The sequence below is a fragment of the Tribolium madens genome, unplaced genomic scaffold (assembly GCF_015345945.1).
Source record: "Tribolium madens isolate multiple individuals breed KSU strain unplaced genomic scaffold, Tmad_KSU_1.1 Scaffold_11;HRSCAF=98;Tcas5.2_LG3b, whole genome shotgun sequence".
In the NCBI taxonomy this organism is placed as follows: Eukaryota; Metazoa; Arthropoda; class Insecta; order Coleoptera; family Tenebrionidae; genus Tribolium; species Tribolium madens.
This window is the reverse complement of record NW_025400975.1, coordinates 2,731,008-2,753,034: the sequence shown is the minus strand read 5'-3', so window position 1 is coordinate 2,753,034 and position 22,027 is coordinate 2,731,008. Positions and strand designations below refer to the sequence as shown.

The window sequence follows — 22,027 nt, the reverse complement described above, 5'->3', positions numbered from 1 at the left end:
CAAAGTACATCTCCAAAATAACTAAAATATTGCCACAAATGTAGATTTGGTCCCGAAAATTGAAATTAATAAATTTAATAAATCGTTCAAAAAAATAAAAAGATTTTTTTGTATTTTTTTGCTGTTAAAAGTTAGCTTTTCGTGGTCAGCAAAGCAAAGAATCATTTTTTAGTCCCAAAGTATATGGCATGATCATGGATTTCAATTTTTTTATATACAAAAAAATATCTGCCTCCTCTTAATAAAAGACTACGAGCCGCCACTGTATCAAAGGCCTGAAAATGTAGACTGAGAAATGGGCCCTTTTTTGTCAAGAGAAACAAAGGTGCAGATAAGCGTTAGTGCAATTAAATTTCTTTCTTTCGGTGAACTATCACTTTTGCATCAGAAGCACGCAATGTACAGTAAATAAAATGAAGGACATACGAGGTCGAACGAATAAAAATGTGTACGCCGATGAAAAAACTCCTTGTTTTTGCACACATGTAATTAGAAACGAGTTGTGTTTATGTGGGTTTGCTACCGACTACGGCGATTATCTCTAAAGCATTTTTAATGATTCGGTTATGCTCGATATAACATTCTGCTAAATTAATTCGTAAATATGTAGTCGTGTAAGCACCTAACGGGACTAGGAACACTACTTGAATGACAAAAACAGTCTTGTGCAAAATTTTGGTCTATAAATAATGTGTGTTGGATAGGTAAAACGACCTCGTTAATTAATGTCACCTTCACTTGAAACAGTTAACATTTCAACAATGACGCGAGACAAGATGGGATCAGCAAAGCGTAATAAATAATAGTACGCGAAGGGGGTTCTAGGTTGATGAAGCACAGCTGCTTTTTGGGGCACCAATACAATTAAAAGAATGCCAAGTAAATAGAAGGTGTCCCAAAAATACGTTACAATACACACTGTGTTTTTTTTAATGAAATACCATATGTTTGTTGGCATTTTTGGATGTTTTGTGATTTTTAAGCTAATCTTCTATTGGTCGATTTTGCTTAGTTTTTGAAATAAGTAGGTTTTGTAACAATTTTTTTTACCATTGTAAAGAGAAAAGTACGAACTTTGAAACTATAACATTTTTTAATGTGTTGCAGTAAAACTTAAAAAAATGTAGAAGTTTCTTAAATGTTAAATAATTTAAAAAATCTAAATAGAACACCCTATTTTTTATTTTTGCATCTAATATACTGATAACTTGTCTATCTAAAAAAATAAACTTTTAATGACTAAAATTGATAAATTAAAAGATAATAATTTTAAATGTTAATTGTAGCAAAAATGCCTATCATTGAAATGAGCATTGTTGGTACCAAAGCAAACAATAATTCCACCACGAATGATTCGTCCAGAGATTGTAAAAGTCAAAATAAATATTGAAACTCAATTATTTTATTGTAAAAATAAAGAATAATGAATTCAGTGTAACATAAATGTGATTATTGAGTGATATTTCTTTCATCTTTTTTGCAAATGTGCACTCTATGCTATTGAAATAATGATCTTTTTTTTTAATGTTTATAGTTAAATTGTTTTAGTTATTAATTGTAGACAAAAATTGTTCCAAAATTTTTTTGTAATTTAACTTTTAACAAACTTCTTCATTTTTTCATCTTGTAAGTGCAACACACTAAAAAATTGTTTATAGTCTTAACATTTTTACTTTTTCTTTTGTAGTTGTAAAAACTTATTTCAAAAACTAAGCAAAATCGACCAATAAAGGTTTAGCTAAAAACATTGTAATAAAAATCTACATCCTGAAACGGCAAAAAACATTGGTGTTTCATTTAAATAACACAAGTTCCTATTGTAACTTATTTTTCAGGCAACCAGTATAGTTGAAAATAATTTCAGACGATAAACCAGTTTATTATTTATCAATTTCCTATTTAAGTTTTTACAAATATTAAAAATTAAAGATCAATAATAAGTAGACTTTACCAAGTCGCTGAGACACCCAGTATATTCTACAAAACAAAAACCATTCAATAGTTAAGTTTTCAAATTAGAAGGTAATAAAAAAAAGAAATATTATATTTTTTTCCCAACATAACTTCGCTTCTAAGATTTTCTTGAACATGCTGAAACAAAAAATTTCCAAAAAAACTGATTTTCTCCCCAAATGTCAGAAAACTGGTGAATACGATTTTAATTTAGATTGCTCTTTTGACTCTGGACCACAGGAGGTTAAAGTAGAGTTTTGCAACTAATATTTCAATTTTTGGATTATTTCGTCAAATTTAGTAGTATTTTGGGCACAGCTTCTTCATTTTTTATCTGTAAACACACTAAAAAATTGTCTATTTTATTTATTGTCTTAAAGTTTCTACTTTTTTCTTCTTAGTTGTAAAAAAAATTCTAGATGTCTTAGTTTTTATATAATAATTTTTTTAAAGAAAATGTTTGCGTTAAAAACAACTTATTTCAAACACTAACCAAAATGGACCAATAAAAGTTTGTAATAAAAATCTACATCCACAAATGGCAAAAAACAAATGTTTCATTTAAAAAACATTGGTGTTGTAAATTATCTTTGAGACCCGCAGTATAGTTGAAAATAATTTCAGGCAATAAATTAGTTTTCCAATAAATTAAATTTCCTATTTAAATTTTTAAAAATATTAAAAATCAAAGATCAATAAGTAGACTTTACTAACTCGCTGAGACACCCTGTATATTCTACAAAACAAAAACAAAACCATTCAATAGTTAAGTTTTCGAATTAAAAGGTAATAAAGAAATATTTAATTGTTTCCCAACAACTTCGCTTCTAAGACTGTAGAAAACGCTGAAATACAAATTTCCAAAAAAAACCTGAATTTTTCCCCAAATGTCAGAAAACTAGTGAATTTCATATAAATTTAGGTTGCTCTTTTGACTCTGGACCACAGGAGGTTAAAGTAGAGTTTTGCCCCTAATATTTCAATTTTTGGATAATTTCGTCAAATTTATTAGTATTTTGGGCCTCGCCTCGCACCAAGTCTTGTTATTCCCGTCACGTCGCTTTCCATCGACACAAAGCAATGTAAATTCAGCTTGTCGTTCATTTATCAGCTCATGCATGTAATTAGAACCGACTTAAAATAAATACCGTAATGGCATCAAGGCCATTGGTGTTTTTGACGAAACGGAGAGGAAATTCGTATTTTGATTGAGACCATCGGCCGATTAAACGAATCAGACCGTGGCCGAAATGTTGTCAATCAGTGAGGAAAAAAGAACAGTGCATATCTTTACAAGAGGAAGGAAATATGGTGGTTGTAACGAATTGTATTCAGTTTCTTTGTCTTCGATGGTCCGTGCCATCTTCTTCACTCAAGCGTTGCCACTTCCCTCTTTCTCCGACTCAAAAAACTTTACAATAAAATTTTCTATTAATTGGCTCCCTCTGAAGGTCGGATTAATTGAAACGGAAGGGATTCGTGGCACGTGTTTTCGTGGTCCATTTGTTCGGATGATGATGACCGGCAGACGCGACGGCCTTGTCGAAAATTCGAATGGCTTTGAGTGAGGTTATTGTCGTGTTGTTGGGGTTTTCATGACAATAGACGGGGACTGGGCCGAAATGGGGCCACAGCTTTCACGATAAACGCCAGTTCCGGGTGCAAGGGGATTTGGACTAAAAGATAATGGTAAATTCGGGGTTGTGGGTGACGTGAACCAAAAAGTAATGACATAACCGAAAAATTATTTGGAACGGCAGTCACCCTTTCGGATGGATAATAATAAAACAAAGTCGTACCATTTACATTTCTTTCAAACAACATTTGTAGAACAAAACAGAAAGGGGAAAAATTTATATTTTTAAAAATTAAGATGTTTTGTGAAAAATATACTAACAATTTCTGATAGCACGAATTAATAAAATGGTTGTAATAATAACAATAACTTATTGTATCACATTTACAAGAAGTATACTCTTATTACACACAACGTGTAACATTTTAATAATAATATTAAAAAGTAAAACAAACATCTTTGTATAAAAAAAGATTCAACTTTTAACATTTTTTCGTATATCACGCCAAAAGGTGTCGACATTATGAAATAAAAAAAACTTTTTAAAAACAAAAGGCACCATCTTTTAGATGTGCTTACATTTTTTTTTATTTGCAGTGACTTCTAGAGTTAAAATTATTGGCATTAAATGAAAATTTAGAGTTGTCGTCTAAAAATAAAATTAGTTTTTAATTATAAACATTGTACATCAGTAATTTAGACCTCGAAAATTCAAAATTAAGATACTTTCAGCTACTCCTTGTCGTTTTTTTTTCAGAAAATTAGAAATTTTATCAAAATTCGAAGCTGTAATCCGTTTGAGTGAGACGTTCTTGTTGCCACAGTGTACAACATAAACATTGTTGTCTTTTTTTCATGACAAATATTCTGAACTTGTTCATCAGCTTTTTTTACGGTTAAAGATACAATAAATTCATGGGGATACAAATTATTTAGAATCATGAAATATATCTTATTAAACAGTAAAATGTGATAAAATAATAATGGGTACCAAACTAAAAAAAAACAAAAAACTGCACTCCAGACTCGAACCGGCTACAACTATGACCTATTTCGCCTGTAATCCGGCAGTTGGCACTAACGCAATTTTTTTTCCAAATAAGTTTGATAAGGAAAGTCGTGTTCACACCAAATTTTTTCTTAACTTTGTAATATTGCTGTTATCATCAACAAGGCCGTAATCTTCATCTGCTTGAACTTTATTTTTGTTGATATATTTTTTATTTTACTTCAGACACGAAACCTTTTTTTAGACAAACTATAGTATACTACATAACGAGCACGGAAAGTGACAAATAACGTACAAGTAGAGAGCCTTATGCACGAGTGCATGTAGAGACTTTCCAGCGGGTTTTGTACACTATTTTTTCCACGGCCCACGACAAAAGAACACTATTATTTTGCATAAAAAGATTTAATATTTCTGTTAAAGATCTAAGATCGATAGATATTAAATTAGGAGTCTATTAATATTAAATACTTCTTAATTAAGCAGATTTAGGTTTAAATAGTCGGTGGTTTTAATTACAAAACTTTGCGTCAATTTTGGATGAAGAAGATAAAAGTCAAAAGCAATGCACATGGCCAACAAACACGCGCAATTTGCCAGATGCGGCGAGGGCACAACCTTTTACGTTATGTTCATAACACACACGTGTATTAGGAAAATAATGCAATTCGTTCGATATCGTCAACTTTGGTATATGGTCGTGGGAAAGCATATTTTTAGTGTGTGTTCTAATTACACATCTTTGTGATTTCTTTCTAAATTCTGACATGAATCTACAAGAGAATAAAAAAATAAATTAATTAAACACATATTATTATAATAAAAATTCAAGTCTATTAAGAAGAACAAAAATTAAAAATGTGTTTTTTGTACCATAAAAACAAATATTCTTTTTCACACAGTGAAAACAGAAATTAAAAATATTGGGGCTTATTTGAGATCAAGTTTGTTGACTTTCCCTAAACTTCCAAACTTTGGTTAATTTTTTACAAAATGAAAAACCTACGAGCACCAATAATTTTCATTGCCCAAAATAGGCCAGTCAAAACCCTAATTAACGCTTTTGCAATATCATTCCGAGAGTAACAAATCCCCCAGGTGGGTCCATTAGTAATTAATTAAATTTGTACAATAATGGTGCTAACCAATTTGGAATCCACCCATGTCTTGCCATACGTTTCAAGGACCCTTCCATCACAATGCCTGTTTTTTATGACCCATCGACCATATGGGATGCCATGCGAACTTTCGCTACTCTATTTGTGTCACGATTAGATGCATTATGGTATAAAACGACCATAAACTATCGCTATTATCATTTCAAAAGTCTGATGCAAACCACGTCTCACTTTTCGGTGAATTTCAAACAAATCTCGCGCCTTGAACCCTTCGTAATTTATTGCATCAAAAATTTCCAGACGTGTCAAGGCAGTTTCGAAAAAAAGCCAAAAAACGCCGGTTGGAGAATATTTTGCCATATTTATGCTCACATTGTATGTAAATGGAAAGATTCAAAATTTGCATATTTGAGGACAAGTAAATTGTCTAAAATTTATTTGTTCAAAAAGGTCAAACTACTTCTCGCGTAATTTAGAAGAATGTGACGGTCGTTGCTCAAGACAGTTAGGTTTCGGGACCGAATTGTTTCGTAATTATTCTGCATTTTTCCACAAGTTGGACTTTCTCTATCTTCCTGTTTCTGAATCCTCTGACAGCTAAGATATGAGTGTGAATGTTTGAATTACGTAATTTAATTAGCTAAATGTTTTAATTACACGACCGGACGACTGCTAAAGTATGAAATTTTACACTTTTCGATAATTATAGACGCCGCTAGCGTTAAAACTGAGGCCAATATCCTTGCAAACAAATCGAATTTTATTAAATTATTCCCTCAGTGGGTATGTCAACAATTTCCGTTCTCGCATTTTTCCAGTCAAAATTAATTACGTTTCGATTAATCCAGAAAAATGGTTAGTAATTGCTTCAAACGTTTCAAATTCCTGCAAATTGAGATTTATCCGAGGAAACACAAACATGAATTTGAAACTTAAAGAAAAGTAACCTTGACTTTAGTCCCGGAATCGTCCGGGGACGATAACCTGCTCGCTTATTACAATTGCCGCGGTTCCACCGGAAATGCAGGTGGAGCGCGACTGAAATCACATGTGTTAAGTTTATCAACTTTAATTTTACGAAAAATAGCCAATTTACGGTTAGGACAACTGTAAGGTTTAAAATAGATTTGCGTGAGTGCTTGGGCGGAAAAAATTTGGTCACTGATGTCACGGACGTAAATTATCGAATTCTCTCGTTGTCTCAAACGGAAACGAAATGGTTTTTCAAAAAGAGAATGGAAAGCGGTAATTCACCGAAAAATTGTAGCAATTAATAGTGGTAATAAATTGCGAAGTTTATTGCGGAAATCTGTTGAACTAAGTCATACTGTGTGTTTTATTAAGATGAAAAAATTGATAAATTTAGATACATTTCAGTTTATCGTGCGGAAACGGTTTGTATAGACTTGCAAGATTTAAGAAAAAAATACCGCAACAACTCGTGCAATTTATTGATGTAATTAAATATTAATACAATGTTTATTGTAAATTATGACATAAAATTTAACTTAATAAGAAGAAATATTCACAGTGCTAATTTATTCTCGAAACTTCTAGTCATCAAGAAAGTGCTTCTTGATCATGTGTTTTTTTTTATATATAAAGTCTCTCTGTTTATACAGAGAGCTAAATAACTATAACATATATGTAAGTATTTTTAATATATAATATGTGCGTTTAAAGGTAAATAGTGATTACGTTATTTCTTCATCTCAAATTAATACTAATTTAATTAGTAACTATGAAATTTAATCTGCAAAATAATACACAATTTAAATAGACCTTTACGTCAAAAAAATGACGTTTGTACTATCTAATGAAAATTTATTAAATAGCATAAACAAGTTCTATTGCAAATTAAAAAAAACCGTTCACTTCTATAAAAATAATAATTTAATAAAATTAATTTTTAGAGAGAAATTAATATTTCATGTGTCACTATTTTTGTCTCTACAATTTATGAAATACCAATATAACAACAATAAATCTCAGTCTTTAGCCGACATTAGTAAAATAAGAAAAAGTTAAAATTCTTGACCCTAATATCACTATTTCTACGTTCATTTGTACAAATTATCCAAATATTGTCAATTTGCTGGTAACAGTAATTTATTATCGCCAACTGAGAAAACACTTTTCAATGCAAAAAAGTTTTGGGTACTATCTGGGAAAAAAATTGTATTTTTCAAAGCCAATTGGGAAACAAATTTCAATTTATAATTTTTTGAAAATTTTAATCTGCGTTTTTCAAAGCACAGTGAGAAAAAAATGACAAAATTGTTCCTTGTCTAACTTTAATTTTTCATGGCCAATTGAAAAAATCAATTTAAATAATTAAAATTTTTGTTTCAAAAATCGGCTTCTTTGATTTTATTGTCAATCTCTATTTGTTAAATGTGTTTTGATTTGTTTTTTTCAGTTCTTTATTTTCTGTCATTTATTACAAAAATAAATTATTTCATTCTTTCTCTTTTGTTTTTTAAGTTTTTTCTTTTTTGCGTTTTTTGTGTTTTTTATTCTTTTTGTGAATCGTTCTTAAGTCTCTCATTTTTTTATTAATTGTCTTCCGTAACGTTTTTTCGAAAATATTATCATAAATTCTGTTCTGACGCAGTGTACCACTCGGGTAATTTTTTTAATTTCAGAAATTGTTGCACAAAAAATACAGTATGTGACACCATCGCAGGTTTGTTGATACCGCCCCTCAAAATCGGGATAAACACACAATTTAATACTCGTCCTTTCCTTGTTTTCATAATCAACCATGAGACTTATCAGCTTATCACCAATCCCATCTTGCTATCAGGATCATTAAATCGGTTCTTCCCCCTCACACTCTTCACCTTATTATAGAAACTTCGTAATTTTTTAAACTTGACGCTATAACCGTTTTATGCACTTTTTTGAGTCTTTAAGACCTCTAGATATGTAAAAAAACGTTACATGAATTAATTTAAAAGTTAATAATTTTTTTGATTTTTGTCGAGATTTTGGTCGATTCTTGGTCAATTCTATTGCCGATATCTCCGAACTTATTGGTGATAGCTTCTTATGTTTGGTACCGTTTGAAAGAAAATTTAATTTTCTATCAAATACAAAAAAGATCAGTGTTCTGCGATAATAATTATCGAGAAAATTGCTGATAAAGTCAACAATTCGAAAATGAAAATTTGAGTGTATCTTCTAAACTATTACGAATTTTGCAGTTTTATTGACGCCAAGTTACTCCCCGGAACATTTTACATACGTATCTGAATAACCTGAATATGTTTTCACAACTGTGTGTAAAAATTCCGGTCTTATCACTTTCAAGTTTGAAACAATCAAAACTATCCTTCATGTTTTTATCCACTTAGTATAAAATCTCGCACTGACACCCTACTAAGATAACAAACTTCATTTACAATTATGCAATGTCGAGTTATTTTATAATTAAACAACAAATTCTTTCATTCGTGCATAATAATTATTACTTGTCACTCACTGATAATCTTCAAACCACAAACAATTAAAATAAATAAATTAAATTGTTAATATTGTCAATGCCTAACAAATTAAAGTCTTTTGTCTCTTCTAAACTGCAGTGAATTTCCAATGACTTGACGCATAAATAATAATCTTTAACCGAACGCGAGTTAATTATAAATATAACAGAAAGGTAATTGCCATCGTTTTAAATGCAATTAGATTTTGAATAATTGCAGTTGCAACTGGACGTTATTCGATAGGTAGTTTGTGTTTAAACAGTTAAACACCTTTTTGAGATAAAACTAAAAGAAATTCAAAAAATTTCGTACAAAAAGACTAAAAAGTTACAAAACAAATCGAAAATAATATTATTTTTAGGTTGTTTTCCTCGATTTAGTTCGTTTTTTTTAAACTACAGGTTCATGTATTTTTTAAAATCTTGTCCAAACATGCCTAAAAATTACAAAAATAAATGAAAATTGATGTTATTTTGTTTATTTCACACACTAACTGCGTTTTGAACAAAATTAAGTCAAAAATAAGCCAAGAAAACAAAAAATTTAATGAAAAATGCTTGTGTTTATGAAAGTTCCGAAGTCATAGGTGCTAGAGGTCGGCAACCCAACATGCACGCGAGAATACTAAGTTGTCTAAAAACTTACAGTGATTGTGACCGGCTTTCTCTCCCTTTGGGGGAGTTATTGACAACGGCGTGTGAAATCCTCCCTCTCATGCTCTGATTGACCCTTGCTTGTCTCGGCTGCAAGGGGGGTGGCGACCCTTCAGCAATCGACGCCCTTTGCACCTTCTTCAAGTCAACCTCCTTCTGGATCGGTTTCAAGGGTTCTGCTCTGTATTGGTCAGACCCATTGACCACCTTCTGACTCACAGCGACATTTCCATTCAAAACCAGCTTTTGGGTCGCTGGATATTTCGTGTTTGACCTTTTCGCGTATTGATTAAGCCCTCCATTGTATGGTCTACTACTGACTTGCTGGATAATATGCCCAGCAGGTCTGGTTTTTATCGACGATCGGACACTACTATACCGACATTGATTCGGTAATCCCACAGTTTGCTTGATTTTTTCCACTTGTGGCCCGGCCATTTGGCACTCCGGGGGCGGTGGAGGGAGCGGATCATCATTATTGAAAACCTCGTCTTCGAGCACCGTCGGCGGCGACGGGGGTGGCAAATCCGGGCTTGGTACTCGCTGGTTGAACAAATCCGGGAAGGTGGTCCTCAAGTGGGGGTTCTTTGGTGGTCTCGCTGGGGGGCTGTCTGGCACCCAATCGTCAACAGAGATCGAAGGCCCGACGATAATCGGCCCTAGTAAATCAGTGGAAAGGCTTCCGCAAGAGTTGCTGTATTGGTGTTTTGGGAGAGTTTTGATGTTTTCAGTCGTTTTGGATTGAGTTGAGGCCAAACTGCTCCGTTTCGAGGTGTTGCCGGAGGAGTAGTCCGAAGCGGAAGAGGCCCGACGGGAGGGGAGTTGGACTTTGACGCGTGGAGGAGGTTGAGGGATTGAGGGAAGTTGAGGCTCTGAACGCCAGTTGTTCTTGTTGGGATTCTGGTGGCGCTCGTAAAATGATAAAAGAGCTTTCTTTTGAATGGCTTTGAGGGTGGGGTCAGGAACTTTGTGCTTCTTCTCGGGGTCCAAGTAGGAGTATTTCTGCTGCTTTTCTAGCTCGGTTATCCGGTCTTGCACTGATAAGGCGGGATTTAACCTACAAAAAAAAGCACTAATAATAATTACAAAATTTGGTAAAATTAATGTTTTTCGTTTTCTTAATTTGTATTTGTTGGAAAAGACACAAAACCTAACAAATAAGCAAAAAATGTTTACGTTTTGATTGTGTAAGAATAAAAATGGTAGAAACCCAATATTTTACAAATTTTAGTTATAAGTCAACAAATACGGCTCAAAATTGTGTTTAAGCATCTTTTTGAGGTAAAATCGAAAAATTTTGTTTAAACAAGCTGAAAAATTACAAAATTAAACTGAAAATGATGTTATTTTTTGTTGTTTTGCTCAATTTAGTTCGCTTTTAAACTAAAGGTTCATTTATTTTGCAAAATCTTGTTGTCCAAACACAACTAACAAAAATCACAAAAATAAATTAAAATTGATATTATTTTGTTTGTTTCACACACTTTAACAGTTTTTTGAAGTCAAAAATAAACAAGAAAATCCATGTTTTTATGTTGAAATTTCAGGTTTGTTGCAAAAATTTCGTTATTAAACAAACCAAAAAAATCAACAAAGTTTGTCGAAAATTAAATGTATATTTTTGCCCAAAACGCTATTATTTCACAAAATTTTAATAAAAACAGACCGAAAAATCACAAAATTAGACCGAAAATGATGTCATTTGTGCCTTTTCTGAGCGTTTAAGCATATTTTTAAAAACTCCGTTTTTCTCGTAAAGTTTTTTTCTATCCCCACAAAACTTTAACTTAACGACATCACAAATGCCAATTTACTTTTGCCATTTTCGATAGAAACAATTATTTTGTAAAAATTTTCGTTAAAAAAAGTCGAAAATTCAACAAATTTGGCCAAAAATGGCGTTTCTTGTCTTTTCCGAGTGTTTAAACAGTTAAACACCTTTTTGAGATAAAATCAAAAAATTTCGTACAAACAGGCTAAAAAATTACAAAATTAAATCGAAAATAATATTATTTTTGGGTTGTTTCCCTCGATTTAGTTTGTTTTTTTAAACTATAGGTTCATGTATTTTATAAAATCTTGTCCAAACAAGCCTAAAAATCACAAAAATAAATGAAAATTAATGTTATTTTGTTTATTTCACACACTTAAACTGCTTTTTAACAATATTAAGTTAAAAATAAGCCAAGAAAAAAAATAATTTAAAATGCTTTAAGCACGTTTTTGTATTGAAATCTCAGAATTTCGTTACAAAAAAAAAAACAAAAAACCAACAAATTGTTGTAAATTATATCATTTTTGTATACCCCAAGCGTTTTAGCTCGAAACGCAATTATTTTGCAAAATTTTTTCAGATCGGAACATCACAAAATTAGGCAGATAATGATATCATATGTGCCTTTTTCGAGAATTTAAGAAAATTTTTGAAAACTCCGTTTTTTTTTCGCGACGTTTTTCTCTTTCGCCTCAGAAATTTTACTAAGCACGGTCAAAAATGGCAATTTACTTTTGTCTTTTTCAAATATAAACACATTTATCTCGCAAAAGTTTGTTAAAAAAGCCGAAAATTCAAAAAATTTGATCAAAAATGCCTTCTGCCTTTTCCTTTTTGAGACAAAACCAAAAAGATTTCGAAAAAACAAGCTGAAAAATTGTAAGATCAAATCAAAAATGAAATTATTTTTAGGATGGATTTAGTTCGTTTTTAAACCAAAGGTTATTTATTTTGCAAAATCTTATCCAAACACGACTAAAAATCACAAAAATAAATGGAGATTGCTGTTATTTTGTTTATTTCAAACAATTTAACTGCTTTTTATTTTTTATTTGATCGAAAACGCGTTTATGTACGTTTTCTACTAAAACCTCAAGGTTTTTGTAAAAACAAATAACAAATTATGTCAAAAATTAAATTGTTATTGCATTTCTCGAGTGTTTTAGCTAAAAACGTAATTATTTTGCCAAAAAATCACAAAATGAGGCCGAAAATAATGTCATTAGTACCTCTTTCGATCGTTTCTTTTCGCGAGGTTTTGCAATTCCGCCTCAAAAATTACAATACTGTTTATTAAAAAAAATTAAATAATAATAATCTGGTGAAAATGGTTGTAAACCTAGCAACTTTTTCGGCTCGGCTCGGAAACCAGCCGACGTCAAATAATACCCCCATCTTTAATCACTTTACAAAATAAAAAAAATCGCACCTGCTGTTGGCGCTGCCATCAGCCTCCTGCACCGTATAAGTATTCACCGGAAACAATTTGAGTTTGTTCGTGTTATTATTCCTACTCTCCTTGTCCTTCCAACTGTCGGGATTCTCGCCCCCCATATACAGAACACTCTCGGAATGATGTCTTTGCGGCGTTTGCACTCTCGCACTATGAGCAATCAATTGTCTCGAAACCGACGCATTTGAATTGGCAAGATGTGTATAAGAACTGCTAGCGACCGACACATCACTCATCGACCCGTGCCATTTCAGAGTTTCACTAGACGAGACCGAACCAGAACTGGTCGTCACTACACTATCCCTCCCTTCCCTCCTCGTGTGCTCCTCTGCCTCGTCCCAGGAGGGTCTAGTGACCACAGCTTCACTATCCCTCCTCAGCCGGTCCAAGAAGGGGGTGGAAGTCGAGTCGGTACTGGAGACGTAGCTGTGGTACCCCTCCGACTGGGCATAGGAGAGTTGCTTCTGGTGGAGGTGTTTGGAGTCCTCGTAATGGCGGGTGTACTCCATGAACTCCTCCAAGCCGGATTTGGTGAGGGAGGAGTCGTAGGAAGGCTCTTGGTACGACCGCGCGTACTCCTCCAAGTCGGCTTGGGTGAGTTGGGGTTTCCCAGGGAGGTCCCTCTCAGGAGGGGATGGCACCAAGTAGTCCATATCGCCTAAAGGCTTGCCATCACGATCAACATGTGACAAGTAGTAGCGAGATTCGTAAGTCTCAGGAGGGATTTTCTCACAACGTTCCATCACAGTTTTAAGTTTCTGTAAAAGTAAAAATTAAACATACTGTATATCAGTGGTGGCTCGTCAGGGGAGGCAAAGGAGGCAATACCTCCTCAGTGCAAATGGAAGTTAAAAATAAAATAATTTATTTTGACTATTTTTGAATCGCAAATTACAATTTTTATATAATTATAATTTTAATAACTTAAATAAATTATATGCAAAAGAATTGGGAGCACCTCATCAAGACTTAAATAATATTTATTTGTATTACAAGGAAGGAAAGTGTATTTTTTCTTCCCACAGGTCGAAGTTACTGCTCGAGACGTGTCAAATGAATCAAGTACGACTTGTCGAGGCCAATAACCACCCAGGGAGAAAAAGACACTTTCGTCCAATGTAATACATAGATATAATTTTTCCTTCGATCTACCACGAAGAACTTCAAAACTAACAATGTAGCAAAAGCTTTGAATATAGTTTTGTATCTTTCTTCCTCATCATAAAATCTAAATTACGTCTGTCATTTACTATGACAAGTAGAAGCATCTACTTAACTTTATTCATTAAAAGTAGAAGCATTTACTTAACTTTATTCATTAAATCTAGCAGCATGTTTTTCAGTTTTTATGGGGGAGGTAAAATTTCTACCTCCCTGAAAGGTTTTAGGTTTTTATTGTAATATTAACAGATGAGGGAGCTAATTGGCCACTTTGCTTTCTGAAATTAGGGTGGAAAAACTTACTTTCCCTTAGGGTCATACGAAAATTAATTATTAATATAGTTTTGTAGATTCCTGGTATATTAAATATGAGTGGTTAAGTGGAAGCAAAACACAAAAAAAATAATATTTTTTTGGCCATTTTCAAGTCATAGTGAGGAAGCGTGGTCTAAAACTCTAGTATGACAACTTAAAAAAAATACCAAGGGCAATATAAAGACACACTTAAAGTCAAGAACATATGTATGAGTAGCAGGGTAAATAAAATGTAGCCACAAATGTAGATTCAGCCCTGCAAATTATTAAATTTAATGAAAAAATTGAAGAATTTTAAAAAGGTTGTATTTTTCGTTGCTGTTAAAAGTTAGCTTTTCATAGTCAGCAAAGCAAAGAATCATTTCTTAGTCATCAAGTATATGTGTACACACAGGGTGTTTGTGGATTGCGAGCAAATATATTAACCACTAAGAGAATTTGTTATGAAAAGTCAAATTGAAGACCAAACAAATTCCGTATCCAAATTTTATTTTTGTGAAATTTCCCCCCTATGATTTTCACGAGCCGTTTAGTGTGTATGTCCTTGTTAGTTGGAAGTAAAAATATCAATGAAAATAAATTGCATTGAATGTTGGACCGTGAAAGTTTTTATACAGAAAAAAGGAAACTTTTTGTCCAAAAAATTACAAGCGTCAGTTTAGTTAGTCGTTAATGCGCTTTCGGGTGAATTGTGCACATCGATTTGAAATCAAATTGTCAATCAAGTCATTATGGCCAACTACTCAAACGCCAAATTAACTAGTGTACGGACATCGCACTTCCAAGACCGATTTTCACTAAATGTTTGGGCAGCGATCATTGAAAATCACCAAATTGGACCCCACATATTACCTCAACGTTTAACTAGTGCCATTTATGTGGATTTTTTGGAAAATGTGTTGTCCGATCTGGTGGAGGACGTGCCCTTGGCGACACATGCGGTATTTACAAGTGGAGCTCCACCAGATTATGCCAAAGTCGTCACCAGATTTAAATACGTGTGTTTTTTTGGGGGTTCACATGAAACAATTAGTGAATTAGTGTACGCAGCTCAAAGTTATACAATGATGGACAGTGAATTTCGTCCACCCAATTTCTGTGAATTCACAAAAATTCACTGTAGTCTGTGCTTTATTGTCATGACATTCAAAGACGTATTGTCACATTTAATCAAATTCGAACATGCCAGCAGTAAGTGCGTTTAATAAAATAAAAATTATCTCTCTGGTACAAGAACGTAGGTCTCAAAGACGTATCTCTATACTTTTGGGACTACCATTTCAAAGGACAAAGGTAAAAAGTAGCAAGAAGCATGGAGCATTCTATCAACATGACAAACGTTAATCAAAAGTCAGAAACAAGGTTAGGAAAACTTAAAGCCTAATTTACACTTTTAATCTGTCAGGGAAATTGGGTGGACGAAATTCACTGTCCATCACTGTACCTTCGAAAGGGCTGTATCTGCAAACGCAAGCTTCCCTAGAAGAGTACATGAAGTATGTATTGCCAACGAATGAACACATTTCGAGCAATTTTTTATAATAGCAAGTATTGACCTACTAACATTGACACTGATCTACCCTAATGTAGCGATATTTTTTTTGTCTTTACGCTGTTTGCGTTCCAAAGTTTTTTCTTATGAATGATTGTAAACATCGTATTAAGACATAGGCGGGGACCGGTTTTCAGCCTCCATTTATTTTAACTCAGAAATGACGTGCTTTCGACAAAAGTTGGAATAACGAAAGTTGTTTCTTTTGACGAGTCCTATTAGTGGTTAAAATATTTGCTCGCAATCCTCAAACACCCTGTATAGAGTTTCTATATTAGAATATAGGAACTCTATGTAGATACACGTATATTTCAATTTTTTTTATTTAAAATGAGATCTGCCTGCTCTTAATAAAAGACTACGAGCCGCCACTGCTGTATATTAAACTTACTTGCTGCGTGTATGCAGACTGTCTTTTCATGTAGGGCCGCGTGTAGGCTACGACCTTCTCCTTGGGGTAGTTGGTATGGTCGGTCCATGACTTGGACCGGTGCGAACCACCGCTTGGGGGCCCCCGAAGAGCTTGTGGGGTCTCAGCAGCAGCCGGTACTGGCCAAGAGGGGAACTTTTCGTGACCAGGACCGTATTTGATGGATTTGAGACTTGATGAATCTCGCACGGGGGGCGCAGGGGGCGGGGAATCGTCATCGCGGGATGAACCCTTGAAACTGGATTGGAGGTAGGAGTAGATGGTCGGGTGGGTCTTCGACTGCAAGTTTGGCGTGGAACGTGACGGCATCATTGTAGAGACCAAAGAGGGGGGTTTGGCCGGGCCTTCGAAGCCATTAGTTCGACTTCTGCAAAAAAAATTCATACAAATGGGCTAAAAAATAACAAATTAAATCGAAAGTGATTAGTTTGTTTTTACACTATAGACTCTGTATTTTTCAAAATCTTGTCCAAACAAGCTTAAAAATCACAAAAATAAATGAAAATTGATATTGTTTTGTATATTTCACACATTTTAATTGCTTCTTGAACAAAATTAAGTCAAAAATAATCCAAGAAAACACTAAATTTGATTGAAGATACTTTAAACGCGTTTTTGTATTGAAATCTCAGGATTTTTGCAAAGATTTCGCTCAAAATAAAACAAAGTCATTTGTGCCTTTTTCGAGCGTTTAAGCAAATTTTGGAAAACTTCGTCTCTAAAATTTTACTAAACACGATCAAAAATGACAATTTACTTTTTAGTTCGATCTCTGCAAAAAAATATAAATGGTGAAATGGCGTGTGCTATTTATGAGCAATGCAGTTTTATTTTTGCCACTCGTGCCCCCTCAAGGTGTGAGCTACCAGCCCTCAATTACATGTTAAATATCACCGGTGATAACAATCGACACCCGCTGCTCTACCTCCTTCGCATTTTCTGCAACATTAACCAGATTGATTTATAGATATTTGTGATTCATTAAGGTGAACATGTTGTAAAGTTTGAATTGTTGGGTACGACAATTGAATTATGACATAATAACTATGTGTTTTTTTGCGATGAATGAAACCAATCACTGCTGGTAAATTAAAAATAATTAACCTGTCAAACAGTGGTGATTAATACCAAATTCTGTTTGGTCAACCTACTTTTCCAATCAGTAGCGCAGCCAAAGATAGAGTTTATGTGAAAAACTTCAGGCACTCATTTAAACGTCATTTCAAAATGGACAGTATGAATAGTCAGTGATAGTAAAAACGTAGCATAAGATTTATAAAACGAACAGCAAAGCGCGAGTTTTATAAAGAACGAGTTCCCACAAATGACGTATGAAACAAGTTTTTATGTTATTTTTTCTATTTTGCGCATTTTACGTACTTTTTTAACATAAAAATCGATTTTTTGAAAATTTAGAATGTTTAGTGCTAATAAGGTGGTGGTTGGTAATAAATGTCACAAAGTTTAAAAAATTCGATTTTCAAAGTGTCAAGTCTTGAGTATTTTTCAAAATTTTGTTAAATTAACAAGAGTACTACAAATATTTCATTCACTGAAAACGCTGCTGGAAATCACCACTACCAACCTCTAGAAAGTAAATTGTACTACTGTACTAGTCTATTTCAGCACCCGAATTGGTGTTGAAATGGCTCATTAAAGCATCAGTTTTGGTATCGAAATAAGCTTTTTTCAAACGCAAATTAGAAAAAAGGTCTTATGCTTTTTTTATGAGCCATCCCTTACTTATGCTTTGTTCACTTATTTGTTCTTATGCTCTTTCTCTTTCTGATTATGATTTGCGTTCTTATTTGCTCGTATGCGCTCTCTCTCTCACTCTTATTATACTTATTAGAACATGTGCATATGTTTTAAAGTTCGCGCTCTTATGCGCCCGCCATTTTTATTTAAGTTAGTATTTATTTATTTACCGGGGATCGAACTCGAACCTACCTGCTGGAACGCGAGACCTTATGCCGCTAAGCCACCACCGCCGCCGACAGTCTCAATGTTTTAATTTAATATACAGGGTGCGCCGTCCCAGAGAAAATTTTCAAGTAAGGTAAGATACCAGGAACATGAAAAAAAATGTTTAAAAATTCTATCTGTCAAAAAAATTTTACACTTACTTTTTGACATTTGACATTTTTTTATATCTATTTAAGGATACTCATGATCTTGTATATGTTTTTTTACAATTATTTAGTAACATTTTTTCCATGTTCCTGGTATCTTACCTTATATTGCATTTTCCTCTGGGGTGCGAGTTCTGACGCACCCTGTATGTATTCATGGACACAAAATTTTTCAAAAATTTATCTCTTGCATTTTGCCACGTTTTTTGTATTTCTCTAAGTATCTTGAATCCCCAAGAGTGCAAATGGTTCAATTTTTTTTCAAATTTTTAATTTTTTAGATTTTTGTCGAAATTTTGAGCGATTTTCGGACCCAAAGCGGTTTATTGCTAATAACTTGACGCTAGACCTGTTTGGTACCGGTGGAAAGCAAATTTAATTTTTTATCAAATAGAAAAAAGACAATAAGTAAAAATAAATAAAAATTTCTAAAATTATGACAACATAAAAATAATTGTATACAAAATTCGAATATTTAATTTGGTTGTTTTTAAAATATAATTTTAAGGGATAACCCTCAAACCTCCCCCTCGCTGCGCCACTGTTTCCGATCAATAATAATGATAAATTAGAGTCTGAGTCATTGACCATGGAGATTTTTTGCTGCAGAAGTCACTACAAATTGCTCGGTTATGGATATTGGGAAGTGTCCCTCCTCTATAAACAAGTTCTGAGCTTACATAACGAGCTCACAATCGAGTTTTGCACTCAAGTAAAAATTTTGCGATGAGTTTTATCGTCGAAGTGGTCCGGTAATGAGATTTCGATGTAGCAACTTTCAAAGCCCCACATAATTTAAGACAATGCTCTTCAGTTGGCGAATTCTTCATTGAAGAGTTGCGCAGCATGCCTCCGTACCACTGACTACTAAAACCATTAAACAGACTTTTCATTATCAAACGTCGGCTGAGATTTATACGAATCTATAAAATCGTGGAAATGAATCGATTCTTTATGCGCAAATCCATATAAGTTTAATTGTAGTGTAACATCCATGGGATTATCTAACGGGAGTTTTTGATATCAACAATGCGACTTAAACGTAGCATAATTCCTCGTCTCGGCGAGAGAGTTACGGTATTTTTCCTCGGGCGCTGGTGTTTTTTTCGACTTTGTCGTAAGTTGGAAGGAATCCTAGGCTCGCCGTCGCGTTTTAATCGTCATTATACGGCTTTGCATTAATTCATTACCGAGCTGTTTGGCGCATCCATTCATCAAGTCGCTGATGGTGGTAGTGATGGCGGATGACCTGGGGACCGGTCGTGCGGGTGTCTGGGCCAGGTCGACAACCAACGGTGTCCAACTGGCCCCAACTGCTTCCATCTACTCAATACGCACTCCAGGCATATAAGGAAACACCCATTAATTATTATCAACACTACAGACGAAATGCAACGGTTGTTTCCTAGCCAAATTAAACACCACCAAAAACATCATTCGGGTTTTCAAGAATTTTAAGTCGCATTTAATTAAAAAATAATCAAAGTGTTATAGTTTGTCAGTGATAGATTGAATTTTTTTTTAATTGATACCACAAAAATGTGGAAATTGGAAAAAATATTCGAATCTGGACGACAACTAATAAATTGACAAAATTACAATCCTTATTTGTTTATTTTTGACAATTTTAACGATTTTATGAATTTTAAAAACTCCAGCCTATTGCGGAAAGAACTTCAAAAAGATTATTTCTAAATATGTTTTTTTTTTAATTTCCAACAAAATTCTTTGCAGTAAATTGCATTTTCACAGAGTCTGATTAAAAAACAGTTTAGTCACAATAATACGAGTAATAATTAAGAAAATGTGTAATGTTGTGTTTAATTTTCAATCCCAGAACAGTCGAAATTCGCCTTTATTTAAAAATAAATAATTAAAATCGTCAGTGAAACATGGAATATAAACTAATAAAGAGCAAAAAATTAGCAATTGTATGCAATTAGCAATTGAATATTAAAATAAGTAGCAAAAAATTATGGTTATATTATGCAGCCCCAAACATTCTGACTTATTTATAGTGTCCGAAAAAAAAATTTCGGCGGGTGGTTCTCTAGTTCAAAAAAAGAAAAAAGTTCTTCCGAACCTATGCCCGAAAATGCTTCCTATGGGAGTTAGGGCCAGTTTCATAATCAAATTAAAGAAACTTTAAAGTTAATGTTGAGTTTAGAATGTGCTGATTACTATGGACTTGTTGACAAAAATTTGACATTCTAAACCAACATTATTAATCTTAAAGTCCCTTTAATTCGATTATGAAAATGGCCCTTAGAGCGATAACTTGCTTTTTGAAATTATGTTATTTTTTACAAAAATAATACCGAACACATTTTTTGAAGAAAATTGCTAAAACAATTTCAAAAAACATCTTCCAAAGCAAAATTTTACGCCTTAACTAGATTGACCCCAGTACCTCTGCCCCCCTAAATAAAATACACAATTTTTTATGGATTTAGCGCCAAAAAATTACTACAGATGCAATATTTTGTAATTTTATGTCCACCGCTTTGTGAAAAAATTGAAAAAAAGCCTTTTCTACGCCATTTTCAGGAGGCTCTAGCTCCCCCAGGAAGCATTTTCAGACATATGTGCATAGAAACTTTTTTTCTTATTTTGACCTAGGAAAGCCTCTTCAGAAATTTTTCAATGTTTTTTTTAACAGCCTATATACAAAAAAATTAAAGCAACCCTTATAGTCAAGTTTAATAGCTTCTGTGTGTTTGAAATCTGACAATTATTTTTGTCAAGTCAATGTCAAGTATTCTTTTTCATTAAAAATAATAAAAGCAGAATAATAGTTATTTGTATTACAAGGGAGGAAAGTTTATCTTTTCCTCCCACATGGTGGAAGTTACTGCTTGAAACTTGTCGACTTGTAAAATTTTACCTCCCTGGGTAATTGGCTACTTTCCTGTCTGAAGTTAGGGTGAAAAAACTTACTTTCTGTTAGGGTCGTAGAAAAAATAATAAATGCACAGTAGAAAAAAATGTGTTTCACAGAAAAATATAAAGAATAAAAAAATTTAAATCGTCAGTGAAACATGGAATGTAGACTAATAAAGAGCAAAAAATTAGCAACTGAATGTGGATTAAAATAGGTAGCAAAAAATTATGGTTGACTGTTATACACCCACAAACATTCTGGCTAATTTATACAGTGTCCGAAAAAAAATTTTCGGCGGGTGGTTCTCTAGTTCAAAAAAAGAAAAAAGCTCTTTCGGACCTGTGCCCGAAAATGCTTCCTATGGGAGTTAGAGCGATAACTTGCTTTTTGAAATTATGTTATTTTTCACAAAAATAACACCGAACACATTTATTGAAGAAAATTGCCAAAACAATTTCAAAAACCTCTTCCAAAGCAAAATTTTACGCTTTGAATAGATTGATCCCAGTACATCTATCCCCCTAATTAAGGTACA

The 22,027-nt window shown here is 33.3% G+C and overlaps 1 protein-coding gene across 3 annotated transcripts in view; it reads right to left on the bottom strand.

Annotated features, from left to right (window-relative positions):
• LOC123003793 (protein Shroom) overlaps nucleotides 1-22,027 on the bottom strand; it is a 157,034-nt gene that overhangs the window by 25,971 nt on the left and 109,036 nt on the right. For all 3 annotated transcript variants that reach the window (XM_044396790.1, XM_044396798.1, XM_044396808.1), the window contains 3 exons: nucleotides 16,441-16,846; nucleotides 12,998-13,779; nucleotides 9,787-10,851 (listed from right to left, as the gene is read on the bottom strand). In XM_044396790.1, the coding sequence (XP_044252725.1) occupies nucleotides 9,787-10,851; nucleotides 12,998-13,779; nucleotides 16,441-16,846 (2,253 nt within the window). The remainder of the gene's footprint in view (nucleotides 1-9,786; nucleotides 10,852-12,997; nucleotides 13,780-16,440; nucleotides 16,847-22,027) is intronic.